The sequence below is a fragment of the Ictalurus punctatus genome, chromosome 18, assembly GCF_001660625.3.
Source record: "Ictalurus punctatus breed USDA103 chromosome 18, Coco_2.0, whole genome shotgun sequence".
NCBI lineage: Eukaryota > Metazoa > Chordata > Actinopteri > Siluriformes > Ictaluridae > Ictalurus > Ictalurus punctatus.
Genome location: NC_030433.2, coordinates 2,146,435 through 2,169,902, shown reverse-complemented (window position 1 = coordinate 2,169,902; position 23,468 = coordinate 2,146,435). Strand labels below are relative to the sequence as shown.

At 39.8% G+C, this 23,468-nt stretch overlaps 1 protein-coding gene and 2 non-coding genes across 3 annotated transcripts; 2 read left to right on the top strand and 1 right to left on the bottom strand.

Annotated features, from left to right (window-relative positions):
• Positions 1 to 1,218: 1,218 nt before the first annotated feature.
• On the bottom strand, positions 1,219 to 16,090 carry LOC108279172 (pyroglutamylated RF-amide peptide receptor). Its single transcript, XM_017493198.3, has 7 exons — positions 15,764 to 16,090; positions 13,479 to 13,925; positions 8,996 to 9,154; positions 6,400 to 6,461; positions 5,597 to 5,829; positions 3,065 to 3,162; positions 1,219 to 1,667 (listed from the first exon to the last, which is right to left on the bottom strand). Exons 2-7 carry the CDS (start codon positions 13,807 to 13,809, stop codon positions 1,219 to 1,221), a joined length of 1,332 nt encoding a protein of 443 aa, XP_017348687.1. The 5' UTR covers positions 13,810 to 13,925; positions 15,764 to 16,090.
• Positions 16,091 to 22,462: 6,372 nt separating this feature from the next.
• On the top strand, positions 22,463 to 22,534 carry trnaa-ugc (transfer RNA alanine (anticodon UGC)). The gene has a single exon. It is a non-coding gene; the product is annotated as a tRNA-Ala (tRNA).
• A 522-nt stretch (positions 22,535 to 23,056) lies between these two features.
• On the top strand, positions 23,057 to 23,128 carry trnac-gca (transfer RNA cysteine (anticodon GCA)). The gene has a single exon. It is a non-coding gene; the product is annotated as a tRNA-Cys (tRNA).
• Positions 23,129 to 23,468: the final 340 nt, after the last annotated feature.

Sequence of the window (23,468 nt, the reverse complement as noted above, 5' to 3'; positions counted from 1 at the left end):
CATCCCTTACTGACTGACGACCCGATTCAAGGCACAGAAAAATGTGAGGAAAGCTAAACGCTATCGGCCATTTAAAAAGCGGGAGGAGCCTCTCAATATGTCCCGCCCTGACTTCCGGTTTCAGTGGAGATTACGTCAACACGTCGGGTAACGCTACGCGTTTCAAGGCGCTTCACGGAGACTTTAACCACGTTTGCTAGTTTGACCTTTTGACCAAACGGTTGCTTTATTTAACTCCTCATAATCGCATGCGTTTTCTCTGTCGATCTGTCTGATACAACAAGGTCTGATTTATTCTGCTTCGTGTCTAAAACACTACCACCGTCTGACCGAACAAAACAATTCCCTTCCGACGTTTTCTGAAGGAAAAAACAACACGTAGGTATAAACAAGGTGCCTTTTAATACAGTAGACACTGTTAACAGTTTTCACAGACAAACCAGATGACTTTGTCGGACGTTTTCGAAAGACGGTAAACGGTCTCGATAAAAGCCCCGTCTGAGAACGCGTCTTCAGCAATTCCCGAGCTTTATATTGTTGCAGAAGGCACTGCCGCTGTTTGATCCTGAGTGCGAGTTGCTGTCCGTGTGGAATGTCCGTGTTCTTCCCTTGTCCTTGTGCGTTTCCGACAGGTTTTCCGCTTTCCTCCGACCTTCCTCCTATTCCGCTATGTGTATTGGCTACTCTGGATTGCCCCTAGGTGTGTGAACGTCAATAGTGTATTACCACCGTGTGCTCGGCTCTCCACGACCGTGACCAGGACGAAGCTGCGACCGAAGGTGCGTTCGGTGAAGAAGCGTCTGCGTCGATTTCACAGGGTCTCCTTTCTCTTTGCATACGGAACCGCGAGTCAGATGTGGCTCGCTGTGTAGGAATTTCACAAACGCTATAACGGTCTGCTATAATAAGGACGGTGTAACCAGTGTTACGAACAATAAATGTGCGCTCCGTGCACGCTAATTCTCGCACGTCGGAGCACGGACGGTACGTTTGGATGTGTAAACCCGTACGTTTGATTATCGTGTGCATGACGAGAAATCCCTTGATGCTATTACTGTTCTAGATCGGAGGAAATCGAGGCAGTGGTTGACTCGGTCGTATTAGGGATACGGTAAATGATGGCTAGATCACTGTTTGTGATAGCACTGTCTTCGCCGAGCAATCGTTTGACATCTATTGGTCGCAGTGACCTCTTCCCGCACCTTCTCCTCTGGAGATTTATCCACTTGGAATTCCCACTGTCTTCTGATAGGTAGCATCCATGTGCACGGGGTCAGTGACATTCAGAATGACGGTGCCCGAGTTGTTACTGGGCCAAATGGCACCAAGCAGGATCATCGGGTTGAAGGATTTGGACCTTGCTCCATTTGTCACTGGTGCCACACTATTTTCAGTGTCCCAAGCTACTTTGCTCCATGGCTGGACCCCAGCTCTCCTCTCCATCTTCTCGGTGGTATTCCTCGGTTCCGTCACGGAGACGCCGACCCGGATCTGCCTTCTCCGGAAGCAGGGTATCCACCTCTGCGTGAGCAGGGCCAGCAAATCCCTCTTGAAGTTGGTGTTGAGGGCAGCATAGACCACTGGGTTGCACACGGAGTTGCTGAAGCCTAAGATCTGCACCAAGCTTAGCAATAGAAACTCTGAATCCAGGTCCAGGTTCAGCTTTTCTGACAGGTTCAAGATTGAAGAGAAAACAAACAGCTCATGAGGGTGTATGATTTAAAAAGAAATCGATATCCCCCCCCCCCCCCCCTTTTTCAATAATAATGCATTTAAACAGGATGGAGAGATTGTTTAGATTTAAGTTAGTTAGTTAATGCGATGAGAGCATGTGAAGATGAACGCATTACAGGGCCGATCGTGGCGACTTCCGGATGGAAATTTAAGACGACTGCACGATTTTCACTCGCACTGGGCGTGAAAACGATGACCGCGAGGCAGCGCCGGTAGGAAAGTCAAATTCTAGACATTTCTATGGAAGCCCGTTTTCATAGGGTAGCTAGTCGAACGCCATTTGTCAGGTTGAGCATGTTCTCGGGTTGATCTTTCACCAGAAACACGACGGAAAAGTTCTGAGCGTTCAGATTTTATTCTGAACAGTAGCTAGATTTTAACCCACCAGAGAAAACAGGCGGGATTGCATTTGCTGCTGTTCTTACTGTTGTTCAAATGAAATTATAGCTCACTTTTCCCCCTTGTGGAAACTTTCGGAACTACACTGAATTTTTAGCACATCCAGAATTAGTACTGAAGTATACCACAAGTACTTCCTGGATATTTATATACCGTGCTTAGCATAAATGTTTTCCACATTTTTTTATTATTATTATTATTATTTTTTTTAGTGCTACAACCTGGAACTGAAATGGACGTAACTGAATTGAAATAAACAGTGTCGGATTTTTTAGCTTGCTAGTGAAGAATTATATAACTAGCACATTTTTGTCAGTCGCCTCTTAAAGTCCTTGAGTTTATTGCTCTATTTCGCCCTCTGGTGGAATAACGGAGCGCTTTTTTTCAACTCCTTTTTTCCAATTAAGGTCCAGAACAGCTTAAATTTTTCATTTAGAACCGGGAACCTTCCTGGTCTAATGGACAGCGATTATTTGGACGCGTGCTCTGAATAAACGACGAATAGTCGTTACAGTTTTATATAACCGGTCGGCAATTCAGAGTTTATGAATATTACTCTCACCTCGTGCCCTCGGTATTGGAAAGTTCTAGCCGTCATTTTGTTTAAAAGCTAACCAGATGAACGCTATCACTGGAGGACTTTTGTTTTCGGGGTAATTATAAAAACAACTTGTTTTTATAAGGTTTTATCTGCCAGCCAATTGTCGTAAAGGATGAACAGTATAAAGAAAATACATTTATTAAAAAAAAATTTAAAAAAAGAACATTATAATATTAAGGTCATGAAGTGATTGTAGGAATTGCCCCCAGCATGTATCTGACCTGAAGTAGAAAACAACTCGAACCCCAGGGTGAGACACCACACGCATGCTTTCAGAGGACCAGAGGTATGAGAGTAACAAAATATTAGGGCTGTGTGTGTGTGTGTTACCATAGTCCAGCAGCAGTGATACAAGGTGAAATGGAGCCCAGCAAGCACCGAACAGAAGCACCACTGTGGCCATCATCTTCACTGCCCTCCTCTTCCTCCTGGAAACGACAACTTGGTTAATCAAACGCACACACATTCACAATTCTGCATAGACAATCCACCTACTGGCATTTTTTTTTGGACAGTCGGAGGAAACCCGCTGCAAAGGTCTTGTAGTAACCCAAGCTCAGGATCAGACTCCGGACCCTGAAGCTGTGAGGTGAGGTGGCAACGCTCCCTGGTCACACTGAGCATGAGGCGGAAATGCACCCGGAATCATCATTTGTTATTCCTGCATACAATCCATCCATCTTCTATAATTCTTGAGGGTCACGGGGAAACCTGGAGCCTATCCCAGGGAGCATCGGGCACAAGGCGGGGTACACCCTGGACAGGGTGCCAGTCCATCGCAGGGCACACTCACACACACTCGTACACTACGGACACTTTAGACACGCCAATCAGTCTACCACGCATGTCTTTGGACTGGCGGAGGAAACCGGAGTACCCGGAACTCCGCACACACAGGGCCTCCTGCATACAAATACACTTCAACAGAGTTAACCGAGTTACATTTTTTGTTATATTTAAATGTATTTGGCTTAAAGAACTGGATTTATCAACTTTTAAAAAAATTTTGAGGTAATTAGTTTCCCTCAAATTTGTGGAGTGAAATAGACTTCTCCGCTTTTACACTGCATGTTATCAGCATGTAAAAGTGCTCCTATGTTTACTATTTGAATAATAAATGCTAGCACGTTTACTAACCATCGTCTCCTGAGCGTTCGGGACTGGGAGGCTTCGGAAACCTAAAGAGATGTTAATTATTTTTGATTCGAGTAGTTTCACTCGAGTGGACTGGCAGTCAGGGTGTATTCCCACCTCACAGCCAGGGTCACCAGGATAGGTTTCGGATCCACCGCGACCCCGACCAGGATACGAGCGAGTGAGCGTGTGAGCATAGTGGATTTTTAGGGGCTGGTGACATTCTGTGCTGGACTGGACAGGAATGGGGGTCGGAGTCATTTATATTTATGCTATATCAGTTGTTGCCTTTTGGTTTTGAGTCTAGGTCTTTCTGATATTGGTTGCTGCTTCTCGAGTCTATTATGAGCAAAATAATCAGAAGGGTTTTATTCCAATATTTTTTCCAAACGTTTCGGTTCCATTGTCTGCAAATACATTGTGCACCCCACTGACATCCATTTTCCTTATTTGTTTATTCCTGTCCTTGGTAGTTCACCACCCCCGTCCCCCCCAAACACCAGTCCCTTTGTCCCTTGTGATTGGTTCCAGCTGTTCCATGTTTTCTTCTTCATCATCTTTCTTGTTCAAGCGCAGCATGTGCTCGCTGCTGTAGGTCAGCTAGTTTTGTACGTCCCGGCCGCAACTCTATCTTCCCTGTTTTCTCCCTAGTTTCTGGTTCGTACCGTTCACGCCGAAAGTTTCCGCACACCTAGGCTAAAGACATTCAAACTTCATTTTCCCCAGCCCATGTATCAGATTTTCAGTGGGATTCTCATATCAGACTATATAAGATTTTCAGTTTCACATACACTTTGTTAGTGTTTGGTGGAATTGCCTTTTAAGTGTGTGAATCAAATGCTTGGAGGAACCTTCCACAAGCATCTCGCGATACTTCTGCTGTAATGTTTGGCCGTTCCTCCTGACGGAACTTCTATAACTCGGTCGGGTTTTGCACATCACCCCCAGAACATGATGCTTCCACCACCATGCTTCACAGTTGGGATGGTGTACTTCAGAATAAAAGCCTCGCCCTTTATCATCTATCCGTAGTAGCGCTGATCGTTGTACGGATCCTTGTGGTACCTTCAGTTGTTTGGAAAGTCCTTCTAAGGAGGACCTGAACTTGTAGAGGTACACCAGTTATTCGGCGTCTACTCTGAGTTGCTTGGATTTCTCGTAGCGTTAAGGGCAAAAATTCACCGCCTCTAAAGGTAGGCCCTTTTACAGCCACTCCCAATTAACTCCTAATTATGACGGTTGGCAAATCAGAAGCTTCTAAAAGCCATCGCATCAGTTTCTGGAATCTTCCAGACTGGTTACAGAGACGACAGTTAACCTGGTGTAGTGTTGACCCACTGGAATTCAGATACAGTGAATTAAAGCTGACACGAATCGGTCTCTAATCAATTCTTTAAAATGACCTCTGATGTAAACAAATCGGATTCCCTTATTGACTTGCCAAAAGAAATGTATGGTAACATGAAAAAAAAAAAAAAATTGGATTTAATATCTTTAGCCTACACGTTTGTAAACGTCTGTCTGCAAACTTTTCCATCTGTACCATGAACGAACCTGTTCCTTTGGTTTATGATCATAGATTTGCATGTATTCATCCTCTTCTATCCTCTGGGAGTCCTCTGTGGGACACATTCTTTGCTTTTGGTTCTTGCATTTGAATCATTTGTCTTTGCTCATTTAAAAGACCACATACTTGTCACGTATTTACCCAGATGTCTTTGCTCTGACCTGGTGATCTTGTTGATCTCAGACCCTGGAAGTGTTTGGAACACAGCCTCGTGAATGCGGTGTTTGCCCCACAATTCCCTCATGATCTTCCCATACAGGATGGCGATGGTCACCAGTGGGACCAAAAAAAACATCACTGATAGGCATACGGTGTAACTCTGCCTCCACTGCTGGCTTGGCCACACCTCCAGACAACTGGTGTGGTGAACATCAAACAGGAAGTCGTATTTCACCTGTAATAAAAATTGGATATTTGTTGGATAAACCAGTGTTGTGTTTGAAATTGTTTGATCTCCATGACAGCAGAGTATTTTTGTGAATTTTTATTTATTTATTTATTTTTTTTAAAAAGACCCAAAGGTTAAACAATCAAGACAATTTTTCACAGCCTTCTTATTACTGCTTATATTTACCAAGGGTGCCAATATTAGTAGAGGGCACTGTGTGTGGGAATCTTAAAAGGAAAGTGCTCCCAGTTCTTCCTAAAAGGAAATGCATAATGCATCTCTTTTTATTTATTTATTTATTTATTTATTCTGTAGGTCCACATATCGCTCACATGATTCAATTAAAGAATTAAAGATAAATTCAAGATAAAATTGCATACGTTTTATGGCTCGATCCATTAGAACAAGGGTTATCAACAAATGAAAAGTAACACTTAATGGAGCAATAACTCAAAATAAAGCAGGAAACGTATTGAAAATGGCTAAAGTTATATCGTGTCCAAAGACGATAAACAAATTATATTTCTTTTTCTTTTTTTTCTTTTTTTTTTTTTTTTTAATAAATCAGACACATACCTCTACTTTCTGGACAAACCACATCGGAGCTGCAACTGCCAGCGCGACCATCCACACAGCCACTGCAAAGCGAACAAAAGAAACTAGAACAAAAGAAATCTAACGTTCATATTATTTATACCAAGATTGAGACAATATCATGGTAAGGAAATTGGAAGTAGTGGCATTCATAATGTTATGCTGTTGTACATAATGCAAGACAAATATACAAGTTTAAAAAAAAAAAAAAAAAAAATAGGGTTGCCAGAAAAGTATGAAAATTACGTTTCAACATTAAAATGGATGACGTATGGGACGCTTCAAAAGACTTGACTGTTTGGGTGTTACTTATACATTTTCACTTGATTTCCTAATTATTAAATATTCGCTCATCGTCGTTCATCTTCAGCAACTCCGTTATCGGTGGATGCAAACTAAAAAAAAATGACCGGCAGTAAATCACGACAAAAGTTAGAATTGCAGTTCTAACAGTGGGACTTGTTTATCAAACGTTTGCCATTTTATTGCCAATCATCAACTAATTAACTGGTGCAGAGGAAAGTCCAAATTGCAATTCTTCTATTAGACAATTTACTGCCGTCAATGAAAAGCTCTACTTTCTCTATAGTCTTAGCTACCGATTCATAAATAACCAGTGATGCACTGCAAATAGTTCTAATTGTATTTAAAAGATACCCAGATATTTTGCATACAACACATGATGGCTTGAATCAAGCTAAAGAAGGAACACTTTCTAAGTGTTACTTCCTAAGGAGATTTTAATTCTAACACTAACGCTAATAATAATAATAATAATAATAATAATAATGCATTTCAATGTAATCGCATGTTACATGAATAGTAATGGTCTTACAGTATGATGATTATAGCATTTTGGCACTTTATATGGTATTACTAGAGTTAAATATTAGATGTTTGCAAAAGATTCTCATCGCATTACATATTAATACAAAGTCACAGTGAGGACGCAGCAGGATTATGGCTTTCTTGGCCATTTCGACATTATTTTTTTTTTAAATGTGAAATGTTATTCATGCATTTCTTTCTGTTACTTGTTATAGTTGAAGGCCTGTGTTTCATTGTGCCTTTGTAAGTGCCTTCTATTTAAACCTGCTGATCCATACGTGTTTCTGATCGATTCGTTTCCATCGTCACTCCACCACCCGGCACGTCGTTAACGCTACAGGACGAGGGGGTACGTGGGTGGTTAGTGAAAACGGGAATATTTTACTCAGTAAACTAGGTGTAAGTATTTAAAGACTACTTAAGTCTGGCATAGAGGTATGTAGTATAATTACCGCATTGTTCAGCTATTTTACGCACAATGTATAATTAAAATCTACGGTGATTTTTCTCCAATTTGGCCACTCGTTTCCTCGTGAGACGGTGCAAGAAAATCCAGTAAACAGGAAATCTGCCAGCACAAAAAAACAAAACAAAAAAAAACCACTTGTCGAAGAGTGGAAAAAGAACAGAGGTTTTTGCGATCTTCGACTGTCTGGTTTAGGTGAGCGTGTACCCGTTGTAATTTCAGATTCCTGGGCTTCTGTTATTGTAGCCCTTGCACCTCACGGTTAGATTCTGAATGCCCACAGAACTGCTGTTGGATTTTTTTTTTGTACCCATCTGTGTAAACTCAAGAGACTGCTGCATGTCAAATAAAATCCCAAAAGTTCGTCAGTTTCTAAAATACTCGAACAAAAATTGTCTGGCAACTTCGCTTTATTATGAACATTATCTGAAGCTCATGAGCTGTATCTGCATCCGCACTGCGCTGCTGCAGACTGGACAGTTGCATGAATGTGCAAGTGCACAGGCGTTCATAATAAAGTGGACAGCGATCGTATATAGTCAAACGGTCTCACTGAAAATTGGAGTTTGACGCCGTGTGGGCGTGTCAGAAATGCTAATGCTAACGACGGTAATGTTTTGAACAGTAACACTTCCGTTTTCGGTCGGGTGTGTGCGTGAAACACGGGGATGTGTTTTGAACGTTTTGGACTTCTTTTTTTTTTAGCAAGATGATCACGGCAAAAGCACAAATAACGTAAGCGGAGTGGTTCAGACGCTTCACGCTTCTCGCTAGGTTTAAAACTGTACTGATTAGCATACACAAGAGGCTGAACTCTAACAATGCTAGGTAATGATATCTAAGAGCCCTGCTGGAAATTGAGATTTTTAGTATATCTTCTGAAGATTTTCTTAGACCTGCGACGTTGAGAAGTATGTTTTGTTTTGCAGCTTTTCTTTAACGAGGTAGAGTTGCTCGTCGTTACCACGCAACTAACTACCGTGCTAAACAAAATGCTAAAATATACCTCAATGAGGGGAGAACAAGGGAACATTTTCCATTCTAATTTTACTACTTCCAGTGTAGTAAAAAAAAAATGTCTCTTTATTTTACAGCTCACACCAAAGATGCAACAGCTAATAATTAAAAAAATAAGTCGACAAGTGCTATACGTATTCACAATTTACACGTCAGAACGTTTACAAATTTTGCAAATTTTTAGCTCTATCCAGACCGACACTGAGAATATCGCTGCAAGGACAGTACCATACTGGAAAACGGGTAAGTTTTGTTTTTTTTTCTCACCGAGCATCATGATGGAGCTGTGAAGGATGTAGCTGTTACGAACATGAAGAGGATACAAGATTCCCTGGAAACGCTCTACAGCGATACAAGTCATGGACAGGATGCTGGTTGCTATGGCAGTCACTTGGAGGAAGGGGACCAGCTTGCACAGGAAGTCACCTGCAGAGTCAAGTGTTTGTGAGCGTGACTAATATATATATAAATATAACAATATAATGAAAGTACTTGCTTTGCTTTAAAAAAAAAAACGAGTAGTCAGGTAGAATTAGTGCAGTTTTATAAGGAAATTAGCTGGTACGCGTCACGTCATAAAGATGGATACGGAAGCAAGTGCAGATCTTCTAACATTTAATAAACAAACACAATAACACGAGGCACAATACTGTGGCGAAACCTAAACATGGACGCGTGGACAAAAGCATAGATAGACGACACGTAAGACGAGGAAGCAGTACAAACGGTGGCTATATATAGGAGTGCTCGTTAAACAGAAACGTGATACAGGTGCAGGTGGTCATGTGACAATGATGTAGTATGGTGCAGTGGCTGCTGGGAAATGAAGTCCAGAGTTCCCTCCTTGATACATGACAGTAAGTTTCATTGAGTATCTTACATTACCAGCATCCACGGTTCTTCTGGAGACTGACTGTCGCACTCGCTTCTTATTTTTGCAGCGAAATCCAGCAGCCTTCATTATATCTTTGCCTGAAAAGTGATCTCTTATATAATATGCTACTTTCTTTACTGACTAATGTCCAATATTTCCCCTGATCACAGCCTAGGCATCCATAATTCACAGCACACAATATGTCTATAGTGCCCCTTCGCAGTGCTCAGTGGTTTTACTGATAAAGACGGACAAGTGGCGCCGAGGTAATGAATAGAGGAAAAGGTCAGATGTATGGTAGACACAATGATACGAGGTGTACGTCTAAAATTGTGTAATTGAGGCTTTGAAAGGTTGACACACTAGTCAGGCTGAATCTTATTGCCGACGTCACCGATGCTTTTTATTTTATTAATAATCTGCGTATAGCCGTGACAATAGAATTTAGTTAACGGGATAATAACAGAAAATAGATTATTAGGCAACAATCTGATCTGATGAATCAAATGTCATTTTAACTTTATTCTGACCATTCATTTTGCCAAGAGTTAATGCGTGTAATTGTACTGAATACATACAGTTACGTTAACGGTTATTTGCATTACTGTAACCAATTAAACCAATTTAAGTAACACTCTTTTTGATGGGTATCTACATAGTGAATTTATGAATCCTTCATTAGCATTGCAATCATATCTTATAAAGCAGTGCTGGGTTTTTGAAAGGCTTATGTCGAAACACGTACGATGATGTTAGAAGTACTATACAACTTTTGTCTTTACGTGGAAGAGAAAGCATTGAGATACAGTGTTACTGTATTTTATTATATTTTTATTTACAGCCCTAACCCGACGCCTTGAAAGTTACTAGCTTGCTTATGAATGTGTCATAAATGCACTATGTAGGTAGGCTTCAAATAAAGTCTTAACCCTATTTATAAGAGGCAATCATTGTTTCAGAAATTAAATCTAAGATAAAACAAAGGCAACCTGAGTAAACACGAAATACAGTTTTTAAATGATAGTTATTTATTCCCCAATTCCCCAAATTACAAAGCTATTTCAAAGGCTCTGGGACTCCAAAGAACCCCAGTGAGAGCCGTTATTTCCAAACGGAAAAACTCGGCACAGTAGTGAACCTTCCCAGGACGACCGACCTTCCAAAATTCCACCAAGAGCACAGCGACGACTCATCCAGGAAGTCACAGAAAGAGCCAAAGACAACATCAAAGGAACTACAGGCTACACAGAATTCCACGAAAAAGAATATCATAATTACGGTCAAGCATGGTGGAGGCAGTGTGATGGTGTGGGGATGCCTTGCCGCTTCAGGGCCTGGGCAACTTTCAGTAATTGAGGGAAACATGAAACATGAATCTCTACCAGAAAATCCTACTAAAGGAGAATGTCCGGTCTTCAGTGCATAAATTGAAACTCGAGGGCAACTGGATTATGCAGCAAGACAAAGATCCAAAGCATAGGAGTAAATCCTAGTCTAGGGCTGGGCGGTATGACCGTATATATCATGAAATGTCAACGTAACAGATTTTTTTATTCCTTGTATACCGTGACATCTTAATAAGGGGGCGTGGCTAACTCACGTGAAGCGTGCGTGAAACTGATCGAGGCGCTGCAAGTTAGCACGGGAAGAAAGATGAGGAGGACCCACAAAGCAATCCCGAGCAGACGGACGAACTCGTTATTAAAAGAGGTCATTTGTCTCGTCACCTCAGAATGAAACACGCGCGTGAATTTCATGATCGCCAAAAGACGCGCCTCACATCAAGTGGTCCGTCAAGCTCCGGTGCTAAAACCAAAAAAATAAACGCACTCACCTCAGATTCAAACTAGTTCGGCCAAATCTTTTACTAAAGGCATAGTGTATGAGAAAAGCTCAAAGAGATGGAAAGAAATAACACAGGCCATTACGATGTACATCTGTAAAGACATGGCACCAGTTTACACTGTGGACAAGAAGGGTTTCCGAGACTTGATCGAAACCCTTGATGCGAGGTCTGTGATAACATGGAAGTTGTTGAATCTGTAAATAAAGTATTAAGCCCTCTTGTGGAGTTCACAGATGCCGTGTCTGGGGAACAGTACGTGAGTGTTTCATGCTTGGATCCTGTGCTTCATCATTTTCAACGAGCAGGTTCTTCAGCCACAGGATGATGATACCCAGCTCACCAAGGACAACAAGGTGACGATTTGAATGAGAAATATGCAGAACAATCCACCCAGGAGCTGCTTGACATGGCTTCCCTTCTCCACCCCCGCTTTAAAAGCACATACATAGAAGCAGAGAGATTGGACTACATGAAGGTCAAAGCTGCAGCAGAGATGGAGAGTCTTGCAGATGAACAAAGGGCACGTCACTGCCACCAGTCGGAGCTGCTGAAGAAATTCCTGCTAAGAAAAAGAAGAAGAATTTGGGCAGCTTCTTCAAAAGAAGATCACGTAAATGCCAAGCTGTCCCTCGGTCAGAGAGAGAGTCCACTGAAATGGAGCTTAACAGCTATTTACAGACAGCTGAAGTTTACGGTGAGACCAAACACCCTGCGTTGAGATTCTCAATCAAAACAATTACAAATTGGGAGCAAATTTCTCCTTTTTTTTATTTTTTTTTTTTTATTTATCGAAGTGTTTATTTATTTGATTTGATATTTTTTGGTGCCAAAAGATTTGAAATAGTTTTTAAATACTTTCAGCCAGAAGTGATTACTTTTAATATTTTATACATGAAGTGTTTTACGATTTTGGGGAGAAAAAAAAAAAATACATAGTTTGATCATTTCTTCAGGTTTTTTACATATTTGACACAGCTGTGAGAAGATTACGTGAGGAGAAGTTATAATAATAATAATAATAAGGTCTGTCCACATCAAACTGTGAAAGGTGGAATGCTGGGAAATTTGTCATGGTAGGGTTCGTCTAAATTGTTGAGTTTCTTTCGTTTACTATATTTAATAGTAATAAAAGAAAAAAGGCATCAAATAAGGTGAAGTACTTTTCATTTATATATATAGTATTTAAGTTTACTTAATATATATAAAGCCCTTTTTTTGGCAAATTTCCAGAATAACGACATATAAACAACTCCATCGTGAAATTCATTTCGAACATCTTCTAAAACTTTGATCAGATTAGTATGTACAAAAAGTAAACAAAAAGAGAGAAAACCCCGAGGGCCATATCTATCCATACATCTTCTATGAAGATGTCTCCTACTCTTACATATTTTGAAAGACACTGAAACCCTGGTTCCTTCATAACCTCATGCTTAGACAACTGTAATTCCCTCGTCTTTGGCATTTCTGTAAAACCCTAAAAAGACTGTACACCTATACTTCCTGTCACCTATATGTACACCTATATGTTTCCCATCTCAAAGAGGATCAAGTACGAAATTCTCCTTCTCATTTATAAAGCAATACATGACCTCTCAGGTCCAAAAAAAAAAAAAATGTGTCGACTACCTTTGTCTAAAACCAGACTAACATTTCATGCCCTTGTCCCCATACTTTGAAATGCCATCCCCAAGGCCTTTTTAACCCAACACATTTCCTCCTACTTCCTTCTAGTCTTTTTCTTACTTTGTGTGTGTGTACAGCAACCTTGTGTGTTAGAATATATATATATATATATATAATATATATACGTGAAGCCATTTTTATGGCCATTTACTTGCTTACGTGAAGCAAAAGTTCATTGTACATACAAAAGCAGCACATTAAACTACACCTATAGTTTTTGATTACGAATGCTGCCGCAGTTTGGGATGTTATATAATATTTTAATGTTATACAATGTTGTTGTAGTTGTTGAGATGTTATATAACCAGTGATGGGTGCAATGTTCATCTGTGATGGAAGCTTACCTGCCAGCCAGTTTTTAAAGAAGTGCTGGAACAGCGAGGCAGGCACACACACAATGCCAATGAGAAGATCACTGAATGCCAGCGAACAGATGTAGAAAGTGCTTGGGGACTGCAGTGCTTTCCTACGGCACAAGAGAACCAGCACAGCCCCATTTCCAACCACAGCGAGCCCGAAGATGAGCACATACAGCAGACCAAATACTGGTAGCAGGGCAGCTGGGAGCCTGGGCACAGCCACCAGAGGTGGGATGGAGTAGTGCTGGATGAACTGCCACCGAGAGAGGTTCGATGCCTTCAGCATCACGTCCAACAAATCTGAGGTAAGGTTCATTTTTAATTTATGATCTCACAGTCTCTGGGTTTTTGTGCGGATGAAAACATGAACGGAGGTCCAACAGTTTGGTCCTCCTCTTGTGGATGGTGTGTGACTGAACAATGCCTGCAAAACTAAAGAACATATTTGTGACAAGCAAGTCACAACAGAACATAACGGAAATTGAAGACAGTCCTTCCGACATCGAAGCTGCCGCAAAGGCTATCAAGGATATCACAAAGGTACCTGAAAAGGACACTAGATTAAGGTGGATCAGGAGGTGCGAACTGTCGTCTGCGAGTTGGGGAAATTGTTATGAAGTTGTGGAGAATTAAAGTAATGAGAGTTTGTCTACTCCTGTGTATGGCTTACGACATCCTATTTATGAGAGGTTTTTGTTTTTTTTTTCCTCAAAACATCTGAATGCTGTGATTTTATTTACATTTATTCTGTTTTTCTGTGTGGCCTTGAACATTCTGAAAGCATCAGCAATGAAAAGTGATCGTTAATAAAATCATTTCTATCTGCTATTATTATCGAGAAGTAAAGCACTTCAGTTTCCCAGTGTTCACTCACTGTTCGGCTTCAGCGGCTCAATCCCCGACATCATTGACCATGACTGGATTACTTCAAACACTAGAACTATTCCTTCTAGTTTTTTCTTCTTCAAATAAAACACTGGTTAGTGCATTGCGTGTCATTTTTTTTTTAACAGTATGTTTTCATGAAAATCAGTGCCAGTGCTTGCTACACAGGTTAAATTCAAAGGCGCACAGTTTTTGCATTCGAATGTGCATTTCTATCTTAAATTCGACGGGATATTCAAAGTGGCATACGTTCGCATGTAAACAAGCACGCATGTAAACACAGCGAGCGACATCGAGGTCAGCAGAAATGATCGAGGTCATTATAAGTATATCGTACGATAAGTCGATAACATAATTATCGTGACAGGCCTGGTTATGGCAAAAAGCATATAAACATAAGACATAGGCTTGGTGCATATAAAGGACCTATTAAATAGTCCTGACATGTTCAACATAAATCTCTCGGAAGGAACAGCAGTACTTATGGCGTCTCATACAGCTATTGTAGATTAAACCAAATAAAACGAAATGACATAAAACTGTTTTTATTTCGTATTTGCTTACGTTGCCTGTTATTATTATTATTATTATTATTATTATTATTATTATTATTTAGCACAGCTGTGAATTTAATAGTGAGCATCCACAAACCTGGGTGTTTTAAGTTAAGACAGGACTGTATCTGCATTAAAAAGGGGCAAAGGATGCAGCAAGGCACACTTCTTTAATTATTTATTTATTTATTTATTTATTAACCAAAGTATGTTCAGATATCTCACTGATGGCAGGTTTTGGATGTCACACCATCGTTGTCCTGTTCAGCTCACTGTACTTCATGGCAGCGCATTAACTTCTAACCGCAAAGAAAAAGGAAAAGCGCCGAAAATTTCCCAAAGGAACATTCACCAGCAATTCACACTCACACTGACACACAAATACAGACATTCTGACACACTAGTGCAGACATTTATTAATACCTATAAATGTCAAATATAGTACTTCAGTTGGCCTACAACTACATTTTGTACCCTTTCACCTGGAAACATGATTGACAATTTACATAACTGGCTGGTTAATTGAAGATAAAGCACATGCACCTTCCCAGGTAAAAGTTAGGCTACATAGGCTTAAATGTACAAAGAATTACCCTTAATGGTACTACATGACAAGTGACAAGGAAAAATACCTTCAATTTCTGAGAGGGTATAATTGCTTAACTATAATTTTAAAAAAAAAAATCCAGTATATTAAACATCATTTTTTATATATGTATATAGTGTATATATATATATATATATATATATATATATATATATATATATATATATGTGTGTGTGTGTGTGTGTGTGTGTGTGTTGTGGGTAATACACAACCACGTAACTTACCTTGTATTCTTACTCGCCTTCGTCATGAGAAGGGGAAAATGTAGAGTTTCTTCTATTCTCAAGTCTTGACTGGTGGGGAAGAAGAAGAAAGAACCGAGTCTGACTCGATACTCAGTTTCCTGCGGTGATGTTCTTCAGACCAGAGCTGTGCTGCTGTGTGACAGGGGCAGGCGGAGGCGGCGTTAGAGTCTGTTCACCTGTTCACTGGTGGGTTCATATCGTTCCCAACGCTAAAGTACTTCGTTTTCCCATTCGTTGGAAGGTTCCTGAATTACCGAGCGTTTCCCGAAACCCTCCGTAAATGAACGAGTCACCTGACCGACTCGTTATTCACTAAGTAGTACTTCATTTGTCCGTGCTTGTGTGTAGTTCTACCTTAGAAAGACAGAGGCCGCTAATGTACATTTTTTTTTTTTAAAAATCGTATAGAGTGAGTGTAATTAACGTACTGTTAACGAGGTTTGTTTGTCTAGACCAGGGGTTCCCAAACTTTTCCAGGGCAAGGCCCCCCAGATGGTATTATCATTTGACCGAGGCCCCCCTTCTGCAAGATGTCTTTAAAACACATTAAAAATACAGACTTCTTAATATATCCCCCCCCTTTTTCATTATTAATAATTACATCTTACATCTTTACATTACATTACATTACATTAGGAATTGATTGTGTGTGTGTGTGTGTGTGTGTGTGTGTGTGTGTGTGTGTGTGTGTGTGTGTGTGTGTGTGTGTGTGTGGTTGTCTGAGAGTGAGAAAGAGAAAATCACGTATTTATTTATTTTTCACACCAAATTGTTGAGGCCCCCCGGGCGCCTCTGAATCTAAATGAATACATTTCACTAGCAATCGATATTTCTGTTTGCGTTGCTGCCTCAGCTCCAGGGATCCCCAGTTCAAGTCTCACCTCGGGTTAATCACTGTTTGGAGTCTCACGTTTCCCTTTTCACATATGTATGTGTGTGGTTCCTCCCGATTCTCCAGCTTGCTCCCTCCCAAAATGATGCTGGTATGTGGGTTGTAACTATATTGTTTATGCTAAATTTTCAGAAATTATGCAGATTAACATTAATAACATTAGAGTATATATTTCATGCTCTATAGTCGGTATACATTAGCCATATGGCCACCGGCACTATGGTTACCAGTTTAAAATTAGCATTACTGTTCTTGCTGTTGACTGCCTATTATTAGAACTCAACCTTGTACAGCACATTAAGAGTGCCTACTAAAGAGGCAATCGTTTTGTTGTAGTTCAGCCACTTGGCTAATCATCATTCTTAGCTTAAAAAATGTGTGGCTCCTGCCTGATTGGAATCTTTTTTTCTTTTTTTTTTCAATCCATGCAAATTATATGATCTGAAGTCAATCAGTCGAGGTGCACATTAGTTAGTCTTCTTGTACAGAAATTTACACACACTCAGAAGTGTGAGTAGGATACAAACATTTTCCTGAAATGGCATCAAAAGTTTGGGACAGATATTCGGTTCCAGTTATGCTTAAATGCGGCTTCTCCCTGTTTGGTCCTGAGTCTAGGCAAACATACAGAAAGTGCGCCGAGTTTAGACTGGTTCATCTTTTGGCCCTGTCACTGTCTACACCAATCACAATCATCTGGGCTTCCGGAAGAACATTAAGAGCCCAAAGCAGTAAATTAGGTGAATGGGCTTCATCTTTTTCATTTCGTTCACGGCAGGAATAATCTTGTATCACAAAAGCTCTATCTAAAGTTTAAAGAGGTTGTGTGCTTTATGTGTGTCTCTCATCTTATTGTCAGAAGGATAAAATTCTTACTGTAATTATGTTGAAATGTGCTCATAGAAAAATGAAAAACGGAAAATATGATATCCCCGATGTTCTTGTCAATACAGAAACACACACGCACACAAAAAAAAATCTCTCTCTGCACCGAAGGAGCATTTTTCACACTCATATTTATGTGAGCAGAAAGAGGATTAAATATTCTCTTCCATCTGGACCACATAGTGAGTAGATGTCCTTTAATATTTGAAATATTCAAAGACATAAACGGTGCGTCTGTCAAAATTAAAACCGCGGCTGCTAGTTTTCTTGAGATAAATACAAAAATAAAGCTTCAATTGCCACAACTCAACAACATTTTGTTCCTATGGAAATCTGGATTTGACAGATATTGACATATTTGTGTCGGTTGTTAATTGTTATTACATGTTCTCTGTAAATCAGAATGCATTGTACGTACATAATATTGCATTTTTCACCACTAGAGTAATTCATAGAGTGCAAGCTGCCTATAGAGAGGCAAATATGCCCAAATGAAGGGCATGAATATAGGCAGAGAATCAGCAATAACCTAATACTAGATAATACAACATCATATTATATACAATACCAACTACTCCAATCAAACAACCATTTCGAATATTTCATCTCATACAGCCTCAGAAGCAGTTCTGAGGCTCAGCTGATGAAGGACATTTGTCCAAAATGTCCAAAGGTATATTTCACTATAACAGCCGGGCCCAAAATGTGTTGTTCCTGGATCCATAAATTAATTTTCCATACTGCTTATCCTACACAGGGTCACGGGGGAGCCTGAAGCCTACGGGAACTACGGACAATCTGGAAATGCCAATCGGCCAACATATTTGGACTCGGGAATGAAAAACGGAGTACCCGGAGGAAATCAATGAAGCACAGGGAGAACAGGTACCCCCATGTTTATATGTATAATTTTTTTTTTACGTGTGTATATATATGTATATATGAATGATATGCTGTGCATTTTTACCATTTTACCAATCGTGAGCTGTACGATGTGATCGAGTTTTGTAAGATTCAAAATAAATTCTTCTTTTTTTTTTTAAAAAAAGGTAAATAAATTACTATGGAGCAGATGTGACAGTCTATGGATATTTATAGAGAGAATACATTTCCATAAATTGAAAGTTCAGTCCTAATGAGATTTATCGCAGAGACACCAGAAACTAAATTTACTCAATCATGCCACTTCGCAATCAGCAAAGTATCCGTCTACGGCTAAACTACAGGATGTGGGAAGTATGTCCGGATGTTACGTCTGAAATCGTGGGAACAAAATGTACACAGATGACAGAAAACGACCAAGCACTGATAAATCGCACTGACAATCCAATCTACTGGGCCTGCTATGCACTTCACCACAGCTCTATTGCCTTCAAAAATGTTTGGAGTGAACGATAATATTACAGAAATGACTGCAAACCAACCCGAGGTTCCACTTCACCACTTTAAGCACAAAAAAAAGCTATAGATGTCAGATAGCATTTCCAACACAACAGCTGGTAGATGGAATTCTTTTCATTTCGAAAAAGTCACTTCGTTTCTAATTCATTTCAGCAGAATATAAATAAATGTGACATGTTAAATTCCCCAACACATCTAGTACTTACGCAAACGATGATCACGTCTGGAATAAAAAATCAACTCTAGGCTAATGCAACCAAGGCCGAATTATGAGAAACAGAAATGATTCGTTAATAGCTTAGCATTAGGTCTTCAGGCTATGCAGTCTGTTAGCTCACCTCACCTCCCGACCCGAGTCGTTCTTTTATCACGTCACATTTATCACGTGACAAATGATTAGTTCACCTCTCGAGTCTTCAGGTTTGAGTCGTTCCTTCATCATCACGTCACAGCCCTATAGGCTTAATGCAGTCTGTCCTGGGGCTGTCACGTGATGTATGAACGACTCGACTCCGAAGACTCGAGAGGTGAACTTCTAAAGCAAAAAAAAGGAAATGTCCAACATTTTGACTATTCAATATTTAAGATAAATTTCTAATCCCTTCCACCGAGGCACGTGTTCAGACGACACGCCGATGGATTTGATATAATAACACGGATCTTCAGGTTTTACACAAACTTGTGGAGTCTGTGTCAACTCAAGTGCACACTGGCATTAAAGTAGACAGGCATGTTGAATTTTTAAAGGCTGCAGCTGCGATTATCTTATCTTATCAGTGTATGCTGCCGAGTAACATTTAAGAATCGATCACGAAAAGAGAGAGAACTTTTATATTTCAAGGACACGTAGCCAACTTTCAAGCCAAAATCAGGACCAAATGGCACAATTGTACATCAGAGTGTCAAAAACGGCCACAGGGAAAGGAAAGGCCCCTGACAAAGAACAGTTGAGGACAATAATCAAAGCATATACTGCCAATAGGAGATTGAAGAATAGAAGCCAGTCTTTGGCTTGGATAGGTACGTGACCTCTCTTTTGGCTGACGATGATGGGGTCTCTATTTTTTAGGACAGAGGAACATTGTGTACTACTTTGCTTTCCATCTTTGAAGATTGTGTAACACTACAAAGACTGACAGCACAAAGACTCATGACTGTATAAATTGAGAGGGTGACAAGGCACAAAGGTGCTTATATAACACACATTTACAGCATCACATGCATTAATACACGCAATATGCCTGCTTGACCTGCTTTAATATTTATAGACATAATTTGATGCGTTTTTGATATACATAAAATAAACATTTTGCATTGTTTTCCTTAGCTGACATTATTTAAAATATTATTTCACATGAACACACCATGTACAGCATGACTACACCATAAACAAGATTAACAAAGATATTAGTCCTTGTGTTCATTGATTTATTTTTTATAATAAATGAAAAAAGACAAATAATCACCACCTTCAGAAATGTCGTACCATCAGTGAGTACAATTAAGCCCATCAATATGAACCAACACCATAATTGGCTAGTTGCACGAGATTTAAATTCTAGTATAAAATGTGTGTGCGTGACAAAAAAAAAAAACCCACAAAAACCTACTGACTATGGTCTAAATTATGGGAGGCAATGTACATACAGAAAAACTAATCAATGTAAAACAGGAAACAGGTGTAAACAATGGGACATGTGCCGTGGGTCATTTAACGTGCAGTGGTTAATGGGTACTGTAGTTTGGCGCCTTATAGGCGCTAACCTGACACAAGTAAACCTAATTTTGTTTTTATTCTATTTGGGGGAACATGGTGTTGTGCTGCACAAATGTAATATGATGTTAATCAATCAATCACACAATCAGTCCAATAAATTAATGGATTTAAAAGAACTAAACTTTCTGGTTTATTATAACTGGCAGGTTGATAAATAGGTCTAAAACTAAATAATTTCTAAACTCAATGTTTCTTAATTTTGTTGTTTATTCTACTATAATTCGTTATGTGGTGATATAACAATAATAATGGCTACTATACTACTACTACTACTATAGCACGTTCGCCTGACACCTCCAGGGTCGGGGGTTCGATTCCTACCGTGGCCCTGTGTGTGCGGAGTTGGCTTGTTCTCCCCGTGCTGCGGGGGTTTCCTCCGGGTACTCCGGTTTCCTCCCCCAGTCCAAACACATGCATGGTAGGCTGATTGACGAGTCTAAAGTGTCCGTAGTGTATGAATGGGTGTGTGAGTGTGTATGTGATTGTGCCCCGTGATGGATTGGCACCCTGTCCAGGGTGTACCCCGCCTTGTTCCCAATGCTCCCTGGGATAGGCTCCAGGTTCCCCGTGACCCTGAAAAGGTTAAAGCGGTACAGAAAATGGATGGATCGATGGACTATACTACTACTACTACTACTGATTCTAAATAAGTGTAGAGGTTTTTTGGGTTTTTTTTTTTTTTTGGTCTCACATTTTGTGTAAGTAAAAATGATTATTTTAAAATATTTATTCATACGTTATAAGAAATATGGTTTCTGAAACACGAGTGTTTGTCAGTTACATTACTTTGTCAAAGAAAAGCAATAATGTACCAATCTTTTGTATTTTGTATCAAACCTTTGCTAATGTTTCAAACAGATCATATGGGGTGATTTGGATGCTGGAGACATTTTTTAAAAAAAAAGTGTCATATGACAGAATTAGACTCAAATCATTAGAAGTGTCATATGACAGAATTAGACTCAAATCATTTGTAAAAAATGTCATTAAAGACCTATTGTGACACTGTTAGTTTATTACAGCAGCATCTTTAATAAAAAAAAAAAGTTTGTAGTTCTGATAAAACTCTAGCATTCTGACAGCTGCAAGTGGGATGAGGTGACGTGATAACATTATTGTGCAGAAATGAGATTGGGTCCTATATGGATATAATGTGAGGCTTTAACGTGTACCATGTTTCATTTCTGATCCACTTTTTCTTTTATCTTTTTTCTGTGGAGACAGAGATAGGACTCATAGCAACATAACAGAGTTTTCTAAAGCCTCTCAATGGAAATGTTGAAAAATGATCTGTAGGCTATACACACATGTAACACTGGGGTTGGTGTGAGGAGGAGAAGGAGGATGTGGGAAGAGTTACTAATTAGAGAGAGCTGTGCTAGGTTTATTTTATTTTTAAACCCTTGTGCTTTTCAGCCTGGAAATCTTGTCGACTAAAACAACTTAAAACTTCACACATACACACACAAGCTCATTAGAACACTGTGTGGATGATTATCACACTTTGCTCTGTGACACTGCCTTTCTCCTTGCTGTGTAGCAGCTTACTGCAAGACACACAGTGTGTAAATTAGGGATGTAACACAATGCAGTTATCTGTATTTGTTTAGTGCTTGTATGTGTTTTCGTATTTGATTTTGTGTTGGCATGGTTTATACTCGTTTTTTTGTTTTGTTTGTTTGTTTATTTATATCACTGATCGTTTGAGACACTATTGCCAGTAGGGGATGTAGCTCAGTGGTAGAGCGCATGCTTTGCATGTATGAGGCCCCGGGTTCAATCCCCGGCATCTCCACAGCACAACTTTTGAGTTTACAAAGTATTTTGAGCAGGTAAAAATGAGGCTAAATGAGATGTATTACTCGAAACCGACCACGTTTACTCATTATGCACGTGTACACATAATAAACCTAGTATTCTGGGATGTCTCGTTGTATTATAATGACCTTATATGAGTACTCCACTGTATATTTACTATAAAAAATATTACACAAAGTGACCAGTTTATCTGGTACACCTACCATATAGTACTGCTGGCTTGTCTTTAAACTACTGTGTCACAGCTGGGTTGAAAACGATTTGCCAACCAAAAATATACAGGTAACAGCAGTACTGTAGTCAGAAACCAAGTTCCGATTAAAGGCTAGAGAATTATTAACTCGTGTTTTTTGTTGAGGTAATTGTACTAGTCCATAGCACACCTACAAATAGCACTAACGAGGTATTGTAGACGTGTTTTACGTGATGTAAAGTACCGTCGTGTCAGCTGTTTTAAGTGCGGTTAAAGAACACGGTATGGAATACCGGACTACCGTATGGGGGTATAGCTCAGTGGTAGAGCATTTGACTGCAGATCAAGAGGTCCCCGGTTCAAATCCGGGTGCCCCCTGTTTTACATGGGGTGCTACCTTTAATAAATAATAATAATAAATAATCTCTAGTTCGCTTCTTCTCAAGAACTATTCTCCTGATCATAGCGTTGTCGTTTTGTCAACCTCCTAACCCATAAGGAAATCCTGTTGACATACCTCCTTGAAAAGTGTTATTAAACGAAGAGTTAGAAAAACATTCTACAAAGGCCAAATAATATGTCTAGTCTATTATATATTGTGAAATGTGAATCTTTTGCACTGCTTCATGTGTCGACTAGTATCAAAATAGCTGAACTCCTATACCGTGTACTAAACGATAAACACGCGGTGATTGGCTGGCAACCAACATCGAGTTCG